Source organism: Tarenaya hassleriana, unplaced genomic scaffold, assembly GCF_000463585.1.
Source record: "Tarenaya hassleriana unplaced genomic scaffold, ASM46358v1 Cleome27, whole genome shotgun sequence".
NCBI lineage: Eukaryota > Viridiplantae > Streptophyta > Magnoliopsida > Brassicales > Cleomaceae > Tarenaya > Tarenaya hassleriana.
The window spans coordinates 863,153-879,584 of NW_010965946.1; the positions used below are offsets into that span (position 1 = coordinate 863,153).

Genomic DNA, 16,432 nt, shown 5'->3' on the forward strand with positions numbered 1-16,432 from the left:
GACCCGATTAACTTTAACCCGACCCGGTTCTTTTCCTTTTTTGCCCGTTCGTTCCGACAATGATGGTGCCGAGGAAAAGAAAACGCTGTTTGGCGCCAAATTGCAGGCGATTGAAGCAACTTTTGCCGCCGTAGTGATGGAGGTGTGGATGCTGCCATTGTCGTCGTCGCTGAGAGGAAAGCTGATATCCGCTGGCTATACTTCTCTCTCCTCGATTTCTTCTTCCCTTTCTTCCTCTGATCTCGCTCGAGGTGAATTACTCCTTACCTTGAAAATTCTTCGTCCATTCCACTTCCACTTTTCACGAAAAACTCGAGAATCATGAACTTTTGGGCCGAATCGGGATTGAGAGAAGAGCTTGAATTGTACCCTAGATTAGTTTCTCAGGCAGATGACGCTTTGCCCTCATCTTTGAATATGCTGAAATCTGCTTGACGAGTGTAACCTAGTTCAGTTTCTCCGGAAAAATGCTGCTTTGCCCTCGTTTCCATTACGGTGAAATCAAAGTATCATGGTATAGGGGTTTAGGGTTTATCCCTTAAGCAAAAACTCTGCCAAATTGCTCCCTGACGCTCCCAAGACATCTCTTTATCCATTGCACTTGTCTTTCTATCTTTCTATGTTATTAGCGACGAAGTTTTCCTCCCATCACGAAAGGTTAAATCCAATGTTTTGGTCATTTTTTAGTGATTCTTCTTCTCTGGGCAGATCTAAGTATTACAGAGGCGGAAGCCATTGATATTCTGCAACTTTCAGCCCGAGCTAGTGGGTCTGGTGCAAGCTCCCGAGACCACCCTGTCATAAATGGTAGTTTCTGAACTCTCCAAACTCCAAAGGTGGTGGCTTTTCATATATAAAGTACTGAAGAATTCGCTTTCGATGATATGTTACTGGGAAAGGTGCAAAGAATGCTTGGGACATCCTCAGCGAGGAGGAATCCTTAGCACGCATTACTACATCTTGCTCTGATCTGGATAACATCTTGGGTGGTGGAATAAGTTGTAGGGAGGTTACTGAAATCGGTCCGTCATCTATCTTTTTTTTTCTAAATGTGTTCTCTTTATGGGATTGGGTAATGAGGGATTGAATTGTTGTCTATATCTGCAGGTGGGGTTCCGGGGATGGGCAAGACCCAACTGGGGTAAACCCATCTACTGCATTTTTGTAAATTTCTCTTTGAAGCTACTTTTCCAATGACTTGCTGTTCGGTTTCAGGATCCAGCTCTCTGTAAATGTTCAGATTCCTGGTGAGGTTGGTGGTCTTGGAGGAAAAGCAATATACATAGGTATCTTTCGGTATCACTATCACATTGGCTATTCTGCTGATTAATTCTTTACTGAATTTTTGAAATTCTAAAATGGATGGATGCACAGATACTGAGGGCAGCTTCATGGTGGAGCGTGCTCTACAGATTGCAGAAGCATGTGTTGAAGACATGGCAGAATACACAGGATACATGCATAAACATTTTCATGCAAGCCAAGTTCAGATGCAGCCCAAGGATATCCTGGAGAACATATTCTATTTCCGTGTCTGCAGTTACACTGAGCAAATTGCATTGGTCAATCATCTTGAGAAGTTCATCTCTGAAAATAAAGATGTAGGTATATGCATCTTGTCAGTTCTCTCTTGGCCCTGATCTTATTTATATCTAGACTGGTTGCCCAAAGTCTCTGGTTTGTTACTCATGGGTGATTTCCTTGTGACCAGGCATTTTGTTTTTATGCTTGCAGGTTAAAGTGGTCATTGTAGACAGTATCACATTTCATTTCCGACAGGACTTTGAGGACTTGGTCCAGAGGACCCGAGTGCTCAGTGAGATGGCTTTGAAGTTCATGAAACTGGCCAAGACATTTTCGTTAGCGGTAAGAGCTGTTCTTAGGCACTTATCTATCTCGCGAAACTTGTTATGACCCACTTCTGCCAGACCCATTTCACTTGTGGCCCTAACGATTTGTCCTATACTGTAAATTACAAGATCAAACATAGTATTTGGCTTCTCCATGGCAGGTTGTTTTATTGAATCAGGTGACCACCAAGTACACCGAAGGTTCTTTCCAGTTAGCTCTTGCCCTAGGTAAGCCATCTCTCCTTTTTTTTTTTTCTTTTTGCCATCATCCTTTGTTACAATCTCAAGCTTGAGCTCATTGGCTCTGGATGTGGGTGGAGTAGGAGATAGCTGGTCTCATTCTTGCACCAACCGAGTTATCTTGTACTGGAACGGTGAAGAGCGTTATGCATACATAGACAAGTCCCCTTCACTTCCGTCGGCCTCTGCACCGTTCTCTGTAACTGGCCGAGGCATAAGAAACTCGTCCTCCAACAGCAAGCGGGTCAAGATGATGTAAAGATCCGATCTTTCTTACCCCTTTTTAGCAGTCTTTGCCATTAAAAGTGGCAATGCTGGCAAACAAAACACAGGTGCTGTCTCCTTTGTTTGCTACCATTACAATGTCTGAACTGGATCAATACAAAACATCCTGTCTGGTTTTTGAAGATTGAACCAGAACCAGAATCCATTACTGTTCCGGTTTGACCCGGTTAAGGAAACGTGTGTATTCGGACAACTGGATGTGGAGTCTTGGATCAATTTGCAGATCCAAAGCAACTAATGTTGTTAGGTTAATATTATTATCATGACTGTAATAATCTACTTTGATTATTTCACCAAACGGCTACCCAACCAACATCTCAAGGCCCTTGATTTTGCTTTCCACCAACTTCAGCCGCCGTTATCTGACCTCTTGACGGCATCTTTTCTTTTGTTGAACTTCGAATTCATTATTCCATTTAAACGGAAAGAAAGATAATTATTAATTTTGGAAAAGACAAATGGAACTTAAAATATTTATTTCTATGGTTTTTGGTGAAAGGCAGAGAGGATCACTGAACTCTTAGCCGCAATGAACGGTCAGGATGTGGCCTTTCCAGATCTAACGGTCAGATTTGGATGGATGGAATTGTCCCTTAGCGTATACGAGGAGATGTGGAAAGAAGTGTTTGGTTGGCTCATAATCCCCTAAAAATCCAACTTGCCGAGACGCTCATCGCTCATTTCTTCACCACTAGCTCCTCTTTCTCTCTCTAGAACCAGAGAGCGCATCCATGGCTTCCACTTCTTCCCTTGCGCTCTCTCAAGCCCTCCTCGCCCGCGCCCTTTCTCACCATGGCTCTGACCAGCGCGTCTCCTTACCCGCCTTCTCCGGCCTCAAATCCACCGGCCCACGCGCCGCCTCCTCCTCCCGTAGACGCGCCGGACCCACGCGCCACCGCGATACCCGCCCCGTAATCCGTGCCGCCGCCGTGGAGACGATTGACACAACCACTGAGGCGTCGGTTGTGGAGAAGTCGATCAACACGATCAGGTTCCTGGCGATCGACGCTGTGCAGAAGGCGAACTCGGGTCACCCGGGTTTGCCCATGGGCTGTGCCCCGATGGGTCACATTTTGTACGATGAAGTCATGAGGTACAACCCCAAGAACCCTTACTGGTTCAACCGTGACCGCTTCGTTCTCTCCGCTGGACATGGTTGTATGTTGCAGTACGCATTGCTTCACCTTGCTGGATACGACAGCGTTAAGGTTGTTTTTCTCTTCTCCATTGGTTCCTTTTCAATTTCTAGATCGTGGGCTTATTGAAATCAGTGGCCTGAATCTATACGGTGGTGGGGAGTTGGAAATTCAAACTGATAAGATATGGATCTTCCGTTTTCCATCAAACTGATCATAGTTGCAGAATGTAATCTCTGCGTTCTTCTGTTCATCCGGGGTGGATGTATATACGCATATCTGATCTATGATTGGGAGACTGAGATTTGAGTTACTAGACGAATTTATGATTTATGATTGATTGTTCATTAGGAAGAAGATTTGAAGAATTTCCGTCAGTGGGGAAGCAGAACACCGGGACACCCCGAGAACTTCGAGACTCCTGGAATTGAAGTGACTACCGGTTGGCTTTTGTACTCCTTGGATTTTTAGTTCTTACCATTTTACTTAAGCTTCTCTGTCAATGGTGATAATCGTTGTGTCCTCTTTTATCTGTGATCAGGTCCTCTCGGACAAGGTATTGCGAATGGTGTCGGTTTAGCTCTTGCTGAGAGGCATTTGGCAGCTAGATTCAACAAACCCGACAGTGAAATTGTTGACCATTACACGTAATATGTGAAATCCTCCTGCCATTACTTACATAGACTTTTTGGTTATTGCAAAAAAAGCTGCCTTGTGTGGTTGGGTTAATGCTTAAAATGGTTTGCTTCATCCAGATATGTGATCCTGGGAGATGGTTGTCAGATGGAGGGAATTTCAAATGAAGCTTGCTCTCTTGCTGGCCACTGGGGACTTGGAAAGCTCATTGCTTTTTACGACGACAATCACATTTCCATTGATGGTGACACGGAAATTGCCTTCACCGAGAATGTTGACCAACGGTTTGAAGCCCTTGGATGGCATGTTATCTGGGTGAAGAATGGAAACACTGGCTATGACGAGATCCGTGCTGCCATCAAGGAAGCTAAGGCTGTGAAAGACAAGCCCACATTGATCAAGGTATATGCACATTTCTTTAGCCATTAAGCAACGCTTTTTCCAGATAATTGGCTACCATTTTACATATAGCCCGTTGAATCTGCAGGTCACAACCACCATTGGTTTTGGGTCTCCCAACAAGGCAAACTCGTACAGTGTACACGGTAGTGCACTTGGTGAGAAGGAGGTTGAGGCAACTAGAAAGAACCTTGGATGGCCCTATGAGCCATTGCATGTACCTGACGATGTTAAAAGGTTAGTAGATCTAAATTTGGCTTCTGTTACTTTTTATGGTATTGGAAAGTTTCTGTTCTTTATTGTGTTTCGTACATTTTCCAGCCACTGGAGCCGGCATACCCCTGAAGGGGCTGCTCTTGAAGCTGATTGGAATGCCAAGTTTGCAGAGTATGAGAAGAAATACCCAGAGGAAGCTGCAGAACTGAAAGCTATCATCACTGGTGAATTGCCTTCTGGTTGGGAGAAGGCACTGCCTGTAAGTAAATCTTTAATTTGGTGATTATGCTTTACCATCTTTAGTTTTGATTGGTTTTCTTGATCTGTTTTTTTTATGACTGCTTTCTCTTTTCATTTTCAGACATATACCCCTGAGTCCCCGGGTGATGCTACCAGAAACCTGTCTCAGCAATGCCTTAATGCCCTTGCAAATGTTGTGCCCGGTTTCCTTGGTGGGAGTGCTGACCTTGCATCTTCCAACATGACATTGCTCAAAATGTTTGGTGATTTCCAAAAGGGGACACCCGAAGAGAGAAACCTAAGGTTTGGTGTTAGGGAGCACGGTATGGGAGCCATCTGCAACGGCATTACCCTTCACAGCCCGGGCCTTATCCCCTACTGTGCAACTTTCTTTGTCTTTACTGACTACATGAGAGCTGCCATGAGAATCTCAGCTTTGTCTGAAGCTGGTGTTATTTACGTGATGACCCATGATTCCATTGGTCTCGGAGAAGATGGGCCGACCCACCAGCCAGTTGAGCACTTGGTCAGTTTCCGTGCCATGCCCAATATTCTGATGTTCCGTCCTGCTGATGGTAACGAAACAGCTGGTGCATACAAGATTGCCGTCTCTAAACGCAAGACACCCTCTGTCTTAGCACTCTCTAGGCAAAAGCTGCCTCAACTTCCCGGCACATCCATTGAAGGCGTCGAGAAGGGTGGATACACAATCTCTGACAACTCGTCCGGTAACAAACCCGATGTGATCTTGATTGGAACTGGGTCTGAGCTAGAAATCGCTGCTAAGGCAGCTGAGGAACTCAGGAAGGAAGGCAAAGCTGTTAGAGTGGTGTCCTTTGTGTGCTGGGAGCTCTTTGCTGAGCAGTCAGATGCATACAAGGAAAGCGTTTTGCCATCTGATGTATCGGCTAGGGTTAGCATTGAAGCTGGATCGACTTTCGGGTGGGAAAAGGTTGTCGGGTCGAAAGGGAAGGCTATCGGGATTGACTCCTTCGGGGCCAGTGCACCAGCAGGCTTACTCTACAAGGAGTTCGGTATAACTGTGGACGCTGTTATTGCAGCAGCTAAGGCACTGATCTAGATCTTCTTCTCTGGTTTGCTATGTCACATTACAGAGAAGCTGTTCTCAGCATTCCCCTCTGTTTTAAATCAAATAAAAGAAAAAAAAAGCAAGATGAAGAGATTTCCTTTTGTTTCTTTCTTGTAATTCCTTGAGAAGTCAACATAGGTTTGGAGAAGAGCAAAGCCATGGGAGGACTGGGAACTCCATTATCTGTAACAACTCTTGTATTGTTATGCTTCAAATCCAGAGATTTTTTTCCCCACCACAGAGTTTTATCTTCTTACAAAAAAAAACACAACTGATAAAACAGGGGCGCGAGACAGGAACCGTCCATCCACTGGATGGGGAAATCTTGGGTAACGTGAAAGAAGACACCATTGTTTTTATTTACCAAAATACCATCAAGGATTTGCATAACATATTAGGGTTTTCTTGAGGTCCATTTAAATTTTCGGACCGTATCTCTGTCTAACCGATAAAGAGAGTGGGGGAAGATGTTAACTTGCGGCTGGCGATCTTCTGTTTCACCATCACATGTCCCATTTTTGTGTGTCTTTTGTCTTTTTAGCCCAAATTCATTGACAACCCTTTATCATATTCCACCCTAATAAATCCAATTTCCATCCACACACATGGAGTTGAGGCCAACCAATTTGGAGTATATCCCAAAGGAAGGGGACGTGACGTGGAATATACTGCAAGCAAAGCATATTCGGATCATTTTTGTTGGCGGAAAATGTATTTGTGGGCTTTATAAAGCCCACAAATGACACGTAGGCCCAAAAGGCTCATCATTTATTTAATGTAGTGATATAATAATGTGTGTGTATTACATATATATATATATATGAGATTGGATTTGGAGACCCTCCACTCCAGTCCCAAGTTCACCTACCAAAGGCCCCACGTTTCCGGGGGATGGATCAGGTGCTGCGCGATCACAAACATTCAAAAACACGTGTCAAATTTTGGTTGGTTGATTGGGTTGGTGGAGAGTTCTTGGCTGCCTCCGAGCCTTGACTGTGAAATCTCCAAAGGCAATGAACTCTACTCCCCCCACCAACTCCCCCCAAAGTGTTCTTCCACCAATCTCATTAAAAAAATATATATCAATAATTTTCGTTTTAGAAATGTATTTACATACGGTTATATTGACGGAATTCAATTTTTTAAAGAAAGAACACATGAAATTTTGGATTTTAATTTCGGAATAAATGGAGAAATTTGGAGTTGTGGATATTTGATATTTGGTTTATTAAGTTAAATCGGAGGGACAAAGAGGGTAGGTTGGTGGGAAGCCGTCAAATCTCAACAACAAATAAGCGTCTCTCTCTATTTCACCAAAACCCACCATTCCCAATTTCTCAACTTTGAAAAAACCCCATTTTTGCATAGAGAGGATTGCAATCTTCCCCGAGGAGAGCCAATGGCGCAAGCGAGCAGAATCTGCCATGGCGTCCAGAATCCACGTGTTATCCCCAACCTCTCCAAAACCCATGAACCCAAATCGCCATTCTCGGTTTCGCTGAGGACGCAGCAGCTCAAAACTTACCCGAGTTCGTCCTGGGGCTTGAAGAAGAGTGCGAGGAATCTGGGTGCTTCGGGAATTCGTCCGGTTAGGGTTGTGGCTTCCGTCAGCACGGCCGAGAAGCCCTCGAAGGCTCCAGAGATTGTGCTTCAACCCATCAGAGAAATCTCGGGTCTGGTTAAGTTGCCGGGCTCGAAGTCTCTGTCCAATCGGATTTTGCTTCTCGCTGCTCTGTCTGAGGTATCACACGATTTATTCCTTTGACCGGCTTTTTATTTCCGAATTTAGAGTCACGAATATTGTTATCGATTTCAATTATCTGGTATATGCAACTTCTCAGCTCCAGCTTGTGTTCGTATTTGCTAAAATCCCGAGACTTTCGTATTTTGGTGACATTTTCCTGGTGGCCATTGCTTGATTACTTATGTCGGCTTTGTGTAGAAAGTCTGTATTTTTGGGTTGGCAGAGGGATCTTTATTTGTGATTAGTGAAGGAATAAAGAATCGAAATTGCTCGATTTTGCCTCAATTGTGATATATACGACAATATGATCAAAGCATTTGCGTGTTTGGTCATGGAGATACTACATGATGATACCAGTGGTTTATTTTCATTTTCTTTTCCTTCTGTTTGCTAGTTTAGCTTCGGTCATTGTTGAATCTCCGTTGTCTATCTATTTGCCTTGCTCTGTAGGGAACAACGGTAGTGGACAACCTGTTGAACAGTGACGATATCAATTACATGCTCGGGGCGTTAAAGACACTAGGGCTAAATGTGGAACATGACAGTGAAAACAACCGTGCGATTGTCGAAGGATGCGGTGGAATATTCCCGGCTGCTAAAGATTCGAAGGGCGAAATCGAACTTTTCCTGGGAAATGCGGGAACAGCTATGAGGCCACTTACAGCTGCAGTTACTGCCGCCGGTGGCAACGCAAGGTGGGCAAAAGAGTTTATTCCTCCCTTTCGGTGTTTGGTGATTTTGACATATATGTTGATGTTTTTGGTTATTTTCTATGTATTTCAGTTATGTGCTTGATGGGGTGCCACGAATGAGGGAAAGGCCTATAGGGGACTTGGTTGTTGGTCTTAAGCAGCTCGGTGCAGATGTCGAATGTACTCTCGGCACAAACTGCCCTCCGGTTCGCGTAAATGCAAGTGGTGGTCTTCCCGGTGGAAAGGTGAGATGTTGCAATAGTGTGTTCACCACAGATGTAGTTTGGTAATTTCAAAAGTCGATTTAATGTTTCTCTCTGAACTAAATGTTAGGTGTCATAGATTTTCTTTCTCTGTACTGACTAAATTCAGTTTATGCCGACACGAAAAGAGGGTTCTTGGGAGATCCATTGCCATTCTGATTCTTTAAACGAAGTGGTTTCGTGCTGAAACATTTGACTAGTTGCCATTTGCAGGTGAGGCTTTCTGGGTCTATCAGTAGTCAGTACTTGACTGCTTTGCTCATGGCAGCTCCTTTAGCGCTCGGAGACGTAGAGATTGAGATCGTTGATAAATTGATTTCTGTCCCATACGTTGAAATGACGCTGAAGTTGATGGAACGTTTTGGTGTCCATGCCGAGCATAGTGATAGTTGGGATCGTTTCTATGTCAAAGGAGGTCAAAAGTACAAGTAAGCTTCTTCCGATGCATTTATCATCTTTTTTCCATTCCGAAATTGCATAGACGAGATGGAAACGGTGAAATGACAAATGCTGCAGGTCACCTGGTAATGCATATGTTGAAGGTGATGCTTCAAGTGCTAGTTATTTCTTAGCTGGTGCCGCCATTACTGGTGGAACTGTCACTGTTGAAGGTTGTGGAACAAGCAGCTTGCAGGTATTTCTTTTGACTGAATTGTCTAAGTTTTTTCCACCAAATTTTTTTAGTATGAAGTATTTCATTTTTTGCGGTCTTTTCCGTTGCTTTACAATAAAGAAAAAAAAACATGGAGGAAGTGTTTTTGAAGAGGATACTATGTTTATGAATGTCTGTAACGATATTCAATCTGTTTAAAGTTTCGTTTTTTATAACCTTGATGAGTTCGATGTGCTATATTAGCTAACTATTTAGTACTAATGGATAAAGGGAGACGTGAAATTTGCGGAGGTTTTGGAGAAAATGGGGGCCAAGGTCACTTGGACGGAAAACAGTGTGACTGTCACCGGACCACCGAGAGATGCTTTTGGAATGAGGCACTTGCGTGGTGTTGATGTCAACATGAACAAAATGCCTGACGTGGCCATGACCCTTGCTGTTGTTGCTCTCTTTGCTGACGGCCCGACCGCCATCAGAGACGGTAAGGAACTCTTTGTTTCACCCCTCACCTTCCCTCTCCTCCAAGATTCATCTGCATTTAACTCTTCATCTTCCTGCATGCAGTGGCCAGCTGGAGAGTAAAGGAGACAGAAAGGATGATTGCAATTTGCACAGAGCTTAGAAAGGTAGATTCCATCTATCTTTTGCAGTGTTTAACCATCTCTATGCTTCTCGATGTTCATTATAAGCAACTCCTGGCCATTCCTTTGGCGATTTCTTGCAGCTGGGAGCGACGGTGGAAGAGGGTCCGGATTATTGCGTGATCACTCCACCGGAGAAGCTGAAGCCGGCTGAGATCGACACATACGATGATCATCGAATGGCAATGGCGTTTTCTCTGGCTGCATGTGCAGATGTTCCAGTCACCATCAGGGATCCTGGCTGCACCAGGAAAACTTTCCCTGACTATTTCCAAGTCCTTGAGAGAGTCACCAAGCTCTAAACCCACATCAAATGGCGTGTGCTTTCTGTCTTTTACCTTTGTAACGTTACAAAACTCATCAGAGCGTCAAGAGTATCATTACATTGTCTGGTGGACATGGACATGCCTCTTTGTATCGATTTTCCCATAATCCGAGTGAAAGTGAGATCCGTGAATGTTTCTGTCCAAAGTTTGAATCTTTATTATTATTATTATTATTATAATATATAGTCACGTTTCACAAAAGGGTGAAGTAGGAGTACCATGTTCTTGTCTCGTGTGGGATCAGATTTTCACATGGGGCTTGGGTGTTAGCGGTTTGTATCTTTTTGCCATTTTGTACCATAGAGAAAAAAAGCCCTCCTGTCATCCCTTGACAACTGTTTTCAATGCACATTGTAATCAAAGGATCAAGACATAATGATACAAATATCAATTTTTTTTTTTTCAAAACTTTGGTTGGCCCAAAATTAAACTATTTCAAAGCACTTTACTTCATGAAATCTTCACGCATTGCTCACAAGATTGAGGGATGATGAACACAACAATATGGGTATTTCTTGAATGCCACAAACATTTCCCAACTCCCATAAATCTCTCACACCTTTCAAAGCACAAGGCATTGAATCTAGGGATTGGAAACAACCTATTCAAAATTAGGGGCCCAATTTCAGCCATACGCCATTACCAATCTCTCAACAAAATCCAAACCTCCAAAGGGTCTTCCTTTAATAAAACATGAGATTAGAGGCTTCCCTAACTTTGGGGGAGTTCTTGACCAATCAAATCTCATTGTCTCTACAAAAAGCTCGAGAGTCAAAGATTTATTTATGTTTTACTGTCCCCTCTTTCCTCTCCTGTCAAGCTTTTTGTTTGTTTTACACGAACCTCACTTTCTATTTTTAATCCAAGACTGATTAGATCAAAAGCCGCACATTTTTTTTATTATTTTTATTTAAAAACTTAAACAAAAAGAAATCGGATTTCAGATCTTTACATCGTGGAGTCATCATTAAGAAACATCCACAATCCGTTCTTGTAAGAAACCCAAAGATTCTAAGAAGCTGCGAGGATTAAAAAAAAAAAAAAAAGGAGAGAATCTGAGGGAAACCCAGAAAACTGGAAACGAATTGAGGGAGACCCAGAACCGTGCCTCTGCATTTTCCGCCACTTTCCCGGGAAAAATGTCGCGCCTTGACGACATACCTTCGAGTCCAGGCAAGTTCAAGATGGACAAGTCGCCGTACTTGCACCGCGCGAGGTGGCATTCATCCCTCACCAAGCTCACATTCTTCTCCTTCTTCCTCCTCTGCCTCATACTCGTATTCTTCCTCCGATCTCCGCCGTCGAATTCTTCGCCGTCGGATCCATCTCGCCGCTCGCTCCGAAACTACAGCTACGGAGGACCCGCTTGGGAGAAACGGGTCCGAGCATCCGCCCAAATCCGAACCTCCAACGGCGCCATGACCGTCCTCGTCACCGGAGCCGCCGGCTTCGTGGGAACTCACGTCTCCGCCGCGCTCAAGCGCCGCGGCGATGGCGTCGTGGGTCTCGACAACTTCAATGACTACTACGACCCTTCTCTGAAACGAGCCCGCCAAGCGCTGTTGGACCGAAGTGGCGTCTTCATCGTGGAAGGAGACATAAACGACGTCGCATTACTCAGGGAGCTCTTCAGGCTCGTGCCGTTCACCCACGTCATGCACTTGGCCGCTCAGGCCGGTGTACGGTACGCCATGGAGAACCCTAGCTCCTACGTCCACAGCAACATCGCCGGGTTCGTGAATCTCCTCGAGGTGTGCAAATCCGTGAACCGACAACCTGCGATCGTGTGGGCTTCGTCGAGTTCTGTCTATGGCCTCAACACGAAGGTCCCGTTCTCCGAAAAGGACAGAACTGATCAACCGGCAAGCTTGTACGCTGCCACGAAGAAAGCCGGAGAAGAGATCGCTCACACGTACAACCACATCTACGGCCTCTCTCTCACCGGGTTGAGGTTCTTCACGGTGTACGGACCTTGGGGAAGACCAGACATGGCGTATTTCTTCTTCACGAGGGACATTCTTCAAGGGAAAACGATTCCGATATTCGAAGCGGCCAATCACGGGACGGTGGCGAGGGATTTCACGTACATCGACGATATAGTGAAGGGTTGTCTGGCGGCGCTGGATACGGCGGAGAAGAGCACCGGAAGCAGAGGGAAGAAGAAGGGGCCTGCTCAGCTGAGAGTGTTCAACCTGGGAAACACTTCGCCGGTTCCGGTATCGGATCTCGTCGGAATACTGGAGAGGCTGCTGAAGGTGAAGGCGAAGAGGAACATAATGAAGATGCCCAGAAACGGAGACGTTCCGTTCACTCACGCCAACATTAGCTCAGCTCAACACGAGCTCGGGTACAAGCCCAGTACGGATCTTCAGACAGGTCTCAAGAAGTTTGTCAGATGGTACGTGAGTTACTACTCTGGTGGTGATGGGAACAAAGCTGATGCTAGATGATGTTTCTTCAGTTGTGTCTGAACTCTCCTCCGTTCGTTGTGATTCTTGTTTTCGATCTCGTTTTCTTTAATTTTTTTTTTTTTGAGTTGTCATCGTCGTTGTTGCTTCCGGCGATGAGCCTATTGCAGACAGATTTTGAAATGAAATGATGAGATAATACAATAACCTTATCACGTTTCCACACAAACCCAAATGAAAGAAAAGCCAAAGAAGCAGTAGAGATTCTGCATGAGCTCAGTGCCGTAAGAGAACCATGAACCAGTCTGGTGATAAATAAAACACTCTGTGTTCTCAAAATGTTCAAAATCTCATTGTAACCCGACAAAACTAGAAAGGCAAAAAAAAAGACACAGAGATTTAGTTCAAGAGCAGAAGAAACTGAAGTCCAAATGCTGCCAACGCAATCTGAGGTGTTCTTTGAAGCTTTTACACCAACTCCATGCCTCTCTAAGCCACAAGAGTGCTGGCTGTGGTAGATTCGCTGAGAAAGATAAACAATATCCACCAAAATGTTGTTAAGATCCATTTTCAGAATTAAAAAAAACAGATACAATCAAGATAATTATCGAGCAGTTTAAACAACACTCTGGTCTGATCATGTTCCCACATGCCATTTCAGTTTATATTAAATTAAACCATGCTGGCTAATCAGGAAACGATTTGTGTGAAATAGAACTACCAGGTCATAACGAAGTTAAGTACTTACTATTTCCAGACAGGAGGAAGCTTCTTGGTCTTCTTGTAGTAACGAGCAAGCCGGTGGATCCTGCTCTCCACCAGAATCAACCTGAACTTGGAATCTTTGTCTTTCCTGTTTCTCTCAAGGTGCTTGCGGATAGCAACTGCTTTCTTGATCAGGTGGTACAGATCCTCAGGAATCTCAGGAGCAAGACCTTTACATTTACAATAAACTCTTAGTCCCATGTTTATCGACAACAAAAGACAAGACCGACCACAAAAAAAAATACCCGACATACAGACATACCATGGGCTTTGAGAATCCTCAAAATCTTGCTGCCGGTGACACTTTTCACCTGTGGGATTCCATGAGAGTCACGAAGGATGACACCGATTTGAGATGGGGTCAAACCCTTCTTGGCGAACTTACAAATGGAATCATCAACCTGTTTGATCAAAAAACAGGATCAAAGCCCTAACTCAGACAACTTATCACATTCAAAGCACCATTTACTTCATACCTTTTGCTTTTGGTATAGGGAAATTCGAAGCCTAAGGCTAAAGAACTCCAATATCAACTGTCTATTTGTACACTGTTCATCTTTCTCACCATCGAGTTTATGGCTTTATCCAAAATCATCATGGCTTTGAAATTATTACAGAACTTTTACAAAATTATCTAACAAATCACCTATCAGGGAATTCCATAACAACGGTCCTAGACTAACAAAGTCAAGTTACTACACACACACACACAGATACCCAACAACATATTGTATCATATGGTTGCTATGAATGCCACACGCTCTCAACCTCAACCGGAGAAAGGAATTGTCGGGACAAGTATAATCAGCAATTGTCGGAAAACATAACAACATCAACCTCAACCAATATTCACGCAATAGGTAATGCCGATTTCTGATTCTGAAACGTGAATACAAGACAAATCTAAGATTCTGAAACTCTTACATCCTGTGGAGAGGTCTTGAGCCAACTCGGCGGTGTCCGCTTGTACGGCAAAGCAGATGCCGAAATACCCTTACTACGGAACAAACAACACAACGCGAAATAGATCAGCAGACAGACACAACACGAGCAATGGTCTTGTGATATCGGAAACAGAAAAGGACCAGAACAAAGAAGCCGACGAACCCTCTACTATGCATACGGCCCATGGTGACGATGTACGGTCTTCCGCTGCTTCCCTGAGATCGACGCGCCTCGGCTTCTCACTCCTGCTGCGGCACTAGAGAATGAAAGAAACGGGAACCCTAGTCTGCTACAAATTAATGGAAACGACTGCTAGGGTTTTCAAAGTCTTAGATATTTGCACGTAAACCCTCGTTTATTTGGTGTATTTACGTGATGGCCGCAAAAATATCAAGCCGGATCTGGGGAAATTGATGTGGGCCCAATAGTATATAATTACCCATGGGCCGTATTCAGCCCAATATTAAACTCCAGTCCATCTATAAACGGCGTCGTTTTATGATTGCCCATGATTTGGTTTCCAAGCTTATTTCTAGTAAAATAGCATTTTATTTTTTTTGTAATGGATAATCTGTGTAGAACTCGATTAAGATAGCATCCTAATGCTCATGAACATGTAACTCCAACTCCAAGACTAACAATGTTCTCTCTCTCTATATATATATATATATGTATATATGTATGTATATGGGTGTGTGTGATTATAATTGTGTATATAGAAAATCACACGTTTATGTGTGCGCACGTATGTACCCATTATAATAATTGATTATACTGACTAATCGCTGAACTAAAACAATTCGGAGGAGGGAGCATTAAATAAAAGCATATTCTACTTGGTCATGTGGAAACTTATTTAAATCGGAACTAACCCACTGCATATAAATTATAATATTAACAAGTTTTTTTTAAAAAAATTTGAGATGCGAACTTAAAAAACGGCGAGTTGGTATGATAAGCGAGATGATAAGCGTTGACTTTTGGAGGTGTCATAATCAGGATGGATGTAGTACAATTGATACGTACGTACATCATATATTTATTCTTCGTCAAATTGTTTTATTATATGTTAAGTATATTATAAAAACGGGAATTTAAAAACGTTTATATGTATAGTTAGTGTAAAACAAAGTGCAAAATTGTCGTATATGGAACGTAATTTAGTGGAATGTCAACTTCAAAATCTAGATCATGGGGGTTGCTAGGTATGCTCTTGGCTGTTCCTATATACGACTTGGAGACGCCGTGGTTCATGAAAGGAATCATCAAATAAATTAGTCTCCTTTAGCATGAGACTATGCATATAAATAATTAAATGCTAGTCGAGGAAATATTCGAGTTCGAATTATTTCTGCGTATATACACGAATCATGTAAAAATATATTTCCATGCATTCATAAACTACAACATATATATACTAATTATTTTATGTATACATATATATATATATGTATATAATCCGTTTTGGTCTTGTTTGGACATTCCTATATATTATTAATGGGTTCAAAGGCTCCTAAACTGTAGTTAAGAGGAAACAGAAACAAAACAAGTCTCCCTTATATATAAGTTTTTTTTTTTGATAAAATAATTAGTATATATATGTTGTAGTTTATGAATACATATATAAGTTTTTATTGTCTTAAGTTTATAATTCGAATGCTTAAATTAATATTAAATTTTTTTTTGTAGCTCATAACTAACAAGTTGAAGTTTTTTTAGGAATACAAAAATATAAACACTTTTAAATATATTATTTTTTAAAAGTATATATGGATTGGCTTAGAAAATTTTGTTACGATATAATTATTAGTTTGCATGCTTTCTACGAAGTATGAGATAATTGAAGAAGTGTTCACGATGCTATTTTCAACACCATTTTTTTTTCATGTATGAATCATTATATATACATACATACATATATATATATATGTATCCAAACAAAT

At 42.8% G+C, this 16,432-nt stretch overlaps 5 protein-coding genes and 1 long non-coding RNA gene across 7 annotated transcripts; 4 read left to right on the top strand and 2 right to left on the bottom strand.

Moving 5' to 3' along the window:
* The first annotated feature begins 54 nt into the window (after positions 1–54).
* Positions 55–2,497, top strand: LOC104817238 (DNA repair protein RAD51 homolog 3). The gene is made up of 9 exons (XM_010546341.1): positions 55–251; positions 709–807; positions 900–1,022; positions 1,108–1,141; positions 1,216–1,286; positions 1,375–1,601; positions 1,735–1,866; positions 2,012–2,078; positions 2,174–2,497. The coding sequence occupies exons 1-9, from the start codon at positions 137–139 to the stop codon at positions 2,347–2,349; spliced, it is 1,044 nt and encodes a 347-aa protein (XP_010544643.1). The 5' UTR covers positions 55–136; the 3' UTR covers positions 2,350–2,497.
* Positions 2,498–3,036: 539 nt separating this feature from the next.
* Positions 3,037–6,327, top strand: LOC104817240 (transketolase-1, chloroplastic). 2 transcript variants are annotated; one of them, XM_010546344.1, is made up of 7 exons: positions 3,038–3,583; positions 3,863–3,953; positions 4,053–4,158; positions 4,267–4,549; positions 4,635–4,783; positions 4,868–5,021; positions 5,124–6,327. In XM_010546344.1, the coding sequence occupies exons 1-7, from the start codon at positions 3,107–3,109 to the stop codon at positions 6,081–6,083; spliced, it is 2,220 nt and encodes a 739-aa protein (XP_010544646.1). In that variant the 5' UTR covers positions 3,038–3,106; the 3' UTR covers positions 6,084–6,327. The 2 variants fall into 2 exon arrangements, with proteins under 2 accessions (XP_010544644.1, XP_010544646.1); XM_010546342.1 differs by having other exon boundaries at positions 3,037–3,583; positions 4,635–5,021.
* A 1,024-nt stretch (positions 6,328–7,351) lies between these two features.
* Positions 7,352–10,502, top strand: LOC104817242 (3-phosphoshikimate 1-carboxyvinyltransferase, chloroplastic). Its single transcript, XM_010546345.1, has 8 exons — positions 7,352–7,833; positions 8,287–8,531; positions 8,620–8,773; positions 9,005–9,219; positions 9,308–9,425; positions 9,675–9,885; positions 9,969–10,030; positions 10,129–10,502. The coding sequence occupies exons 1-8, from the start codon at positions 7,492–7,494 to the stop codon at positions 10,345–10,347; spliced, it is 1,566 nt and encodes a 521-aa protein (XP_010544647.1). The 5' UTR covers positions 7,352–7,491; the 3' UTR covers positions 10,348–10,502.
* On the bottom strand, positions 10,378–10,912 carry LOC104817241. Its single transcript, XR_772488.1, has 2 exons — positions 10,821–10,912; positions 10,378–10,706 (listed from the first exon to the last, which is right to left on the bottom strand). It is a non-coding gene; the product is annotated as an uncharacterized LOC104817241 (long non-coding RNA).
* A 270-nt stretch (positions 10,913–11,182) lies between these two features.
* Positions 11,183–13,167, top strand: LOC104817244 (UDP-glucuronate 4-epimerase 4). The gene has a single exon (XM_010546347.2). It carries the CDS (start codon positions 11,511–11,513, stop codon positions 12,819–12,821), a length of 1,311 nt encoding a protein of 436 aa, XP_010544649.1. The 5' UTR covers positions 11,183–11,510; the 3' UTR covers positions 12,822–13,167.
* Positions 13,065–14,763, bottom strand: LOC104817243 (40S ribosomal protein S13-1-like). The gene is made up of 5 exons (XM_010546346.1): positions 14,652–14,763; positions 14,469–14,541; positions 13,807–13,945; positions 13,528–13,714; positions 13,065–13,302 (listed from the first exon to the last, which is right to left on the bottom strand). Exons 1-5 carry the CDS (start codon positions 14,672–14,674, stop codon positions 13,269–13,271), a joined length of 456 nt encoding a protein of 151 aa, XP_010544648.1. The 5' UTR covers positions 14,675–14,763; the 3' UTR covers positions 13,065–13,268.
* Positions 14,764–16,432: the final 1,669 nt, after the last annotated feature.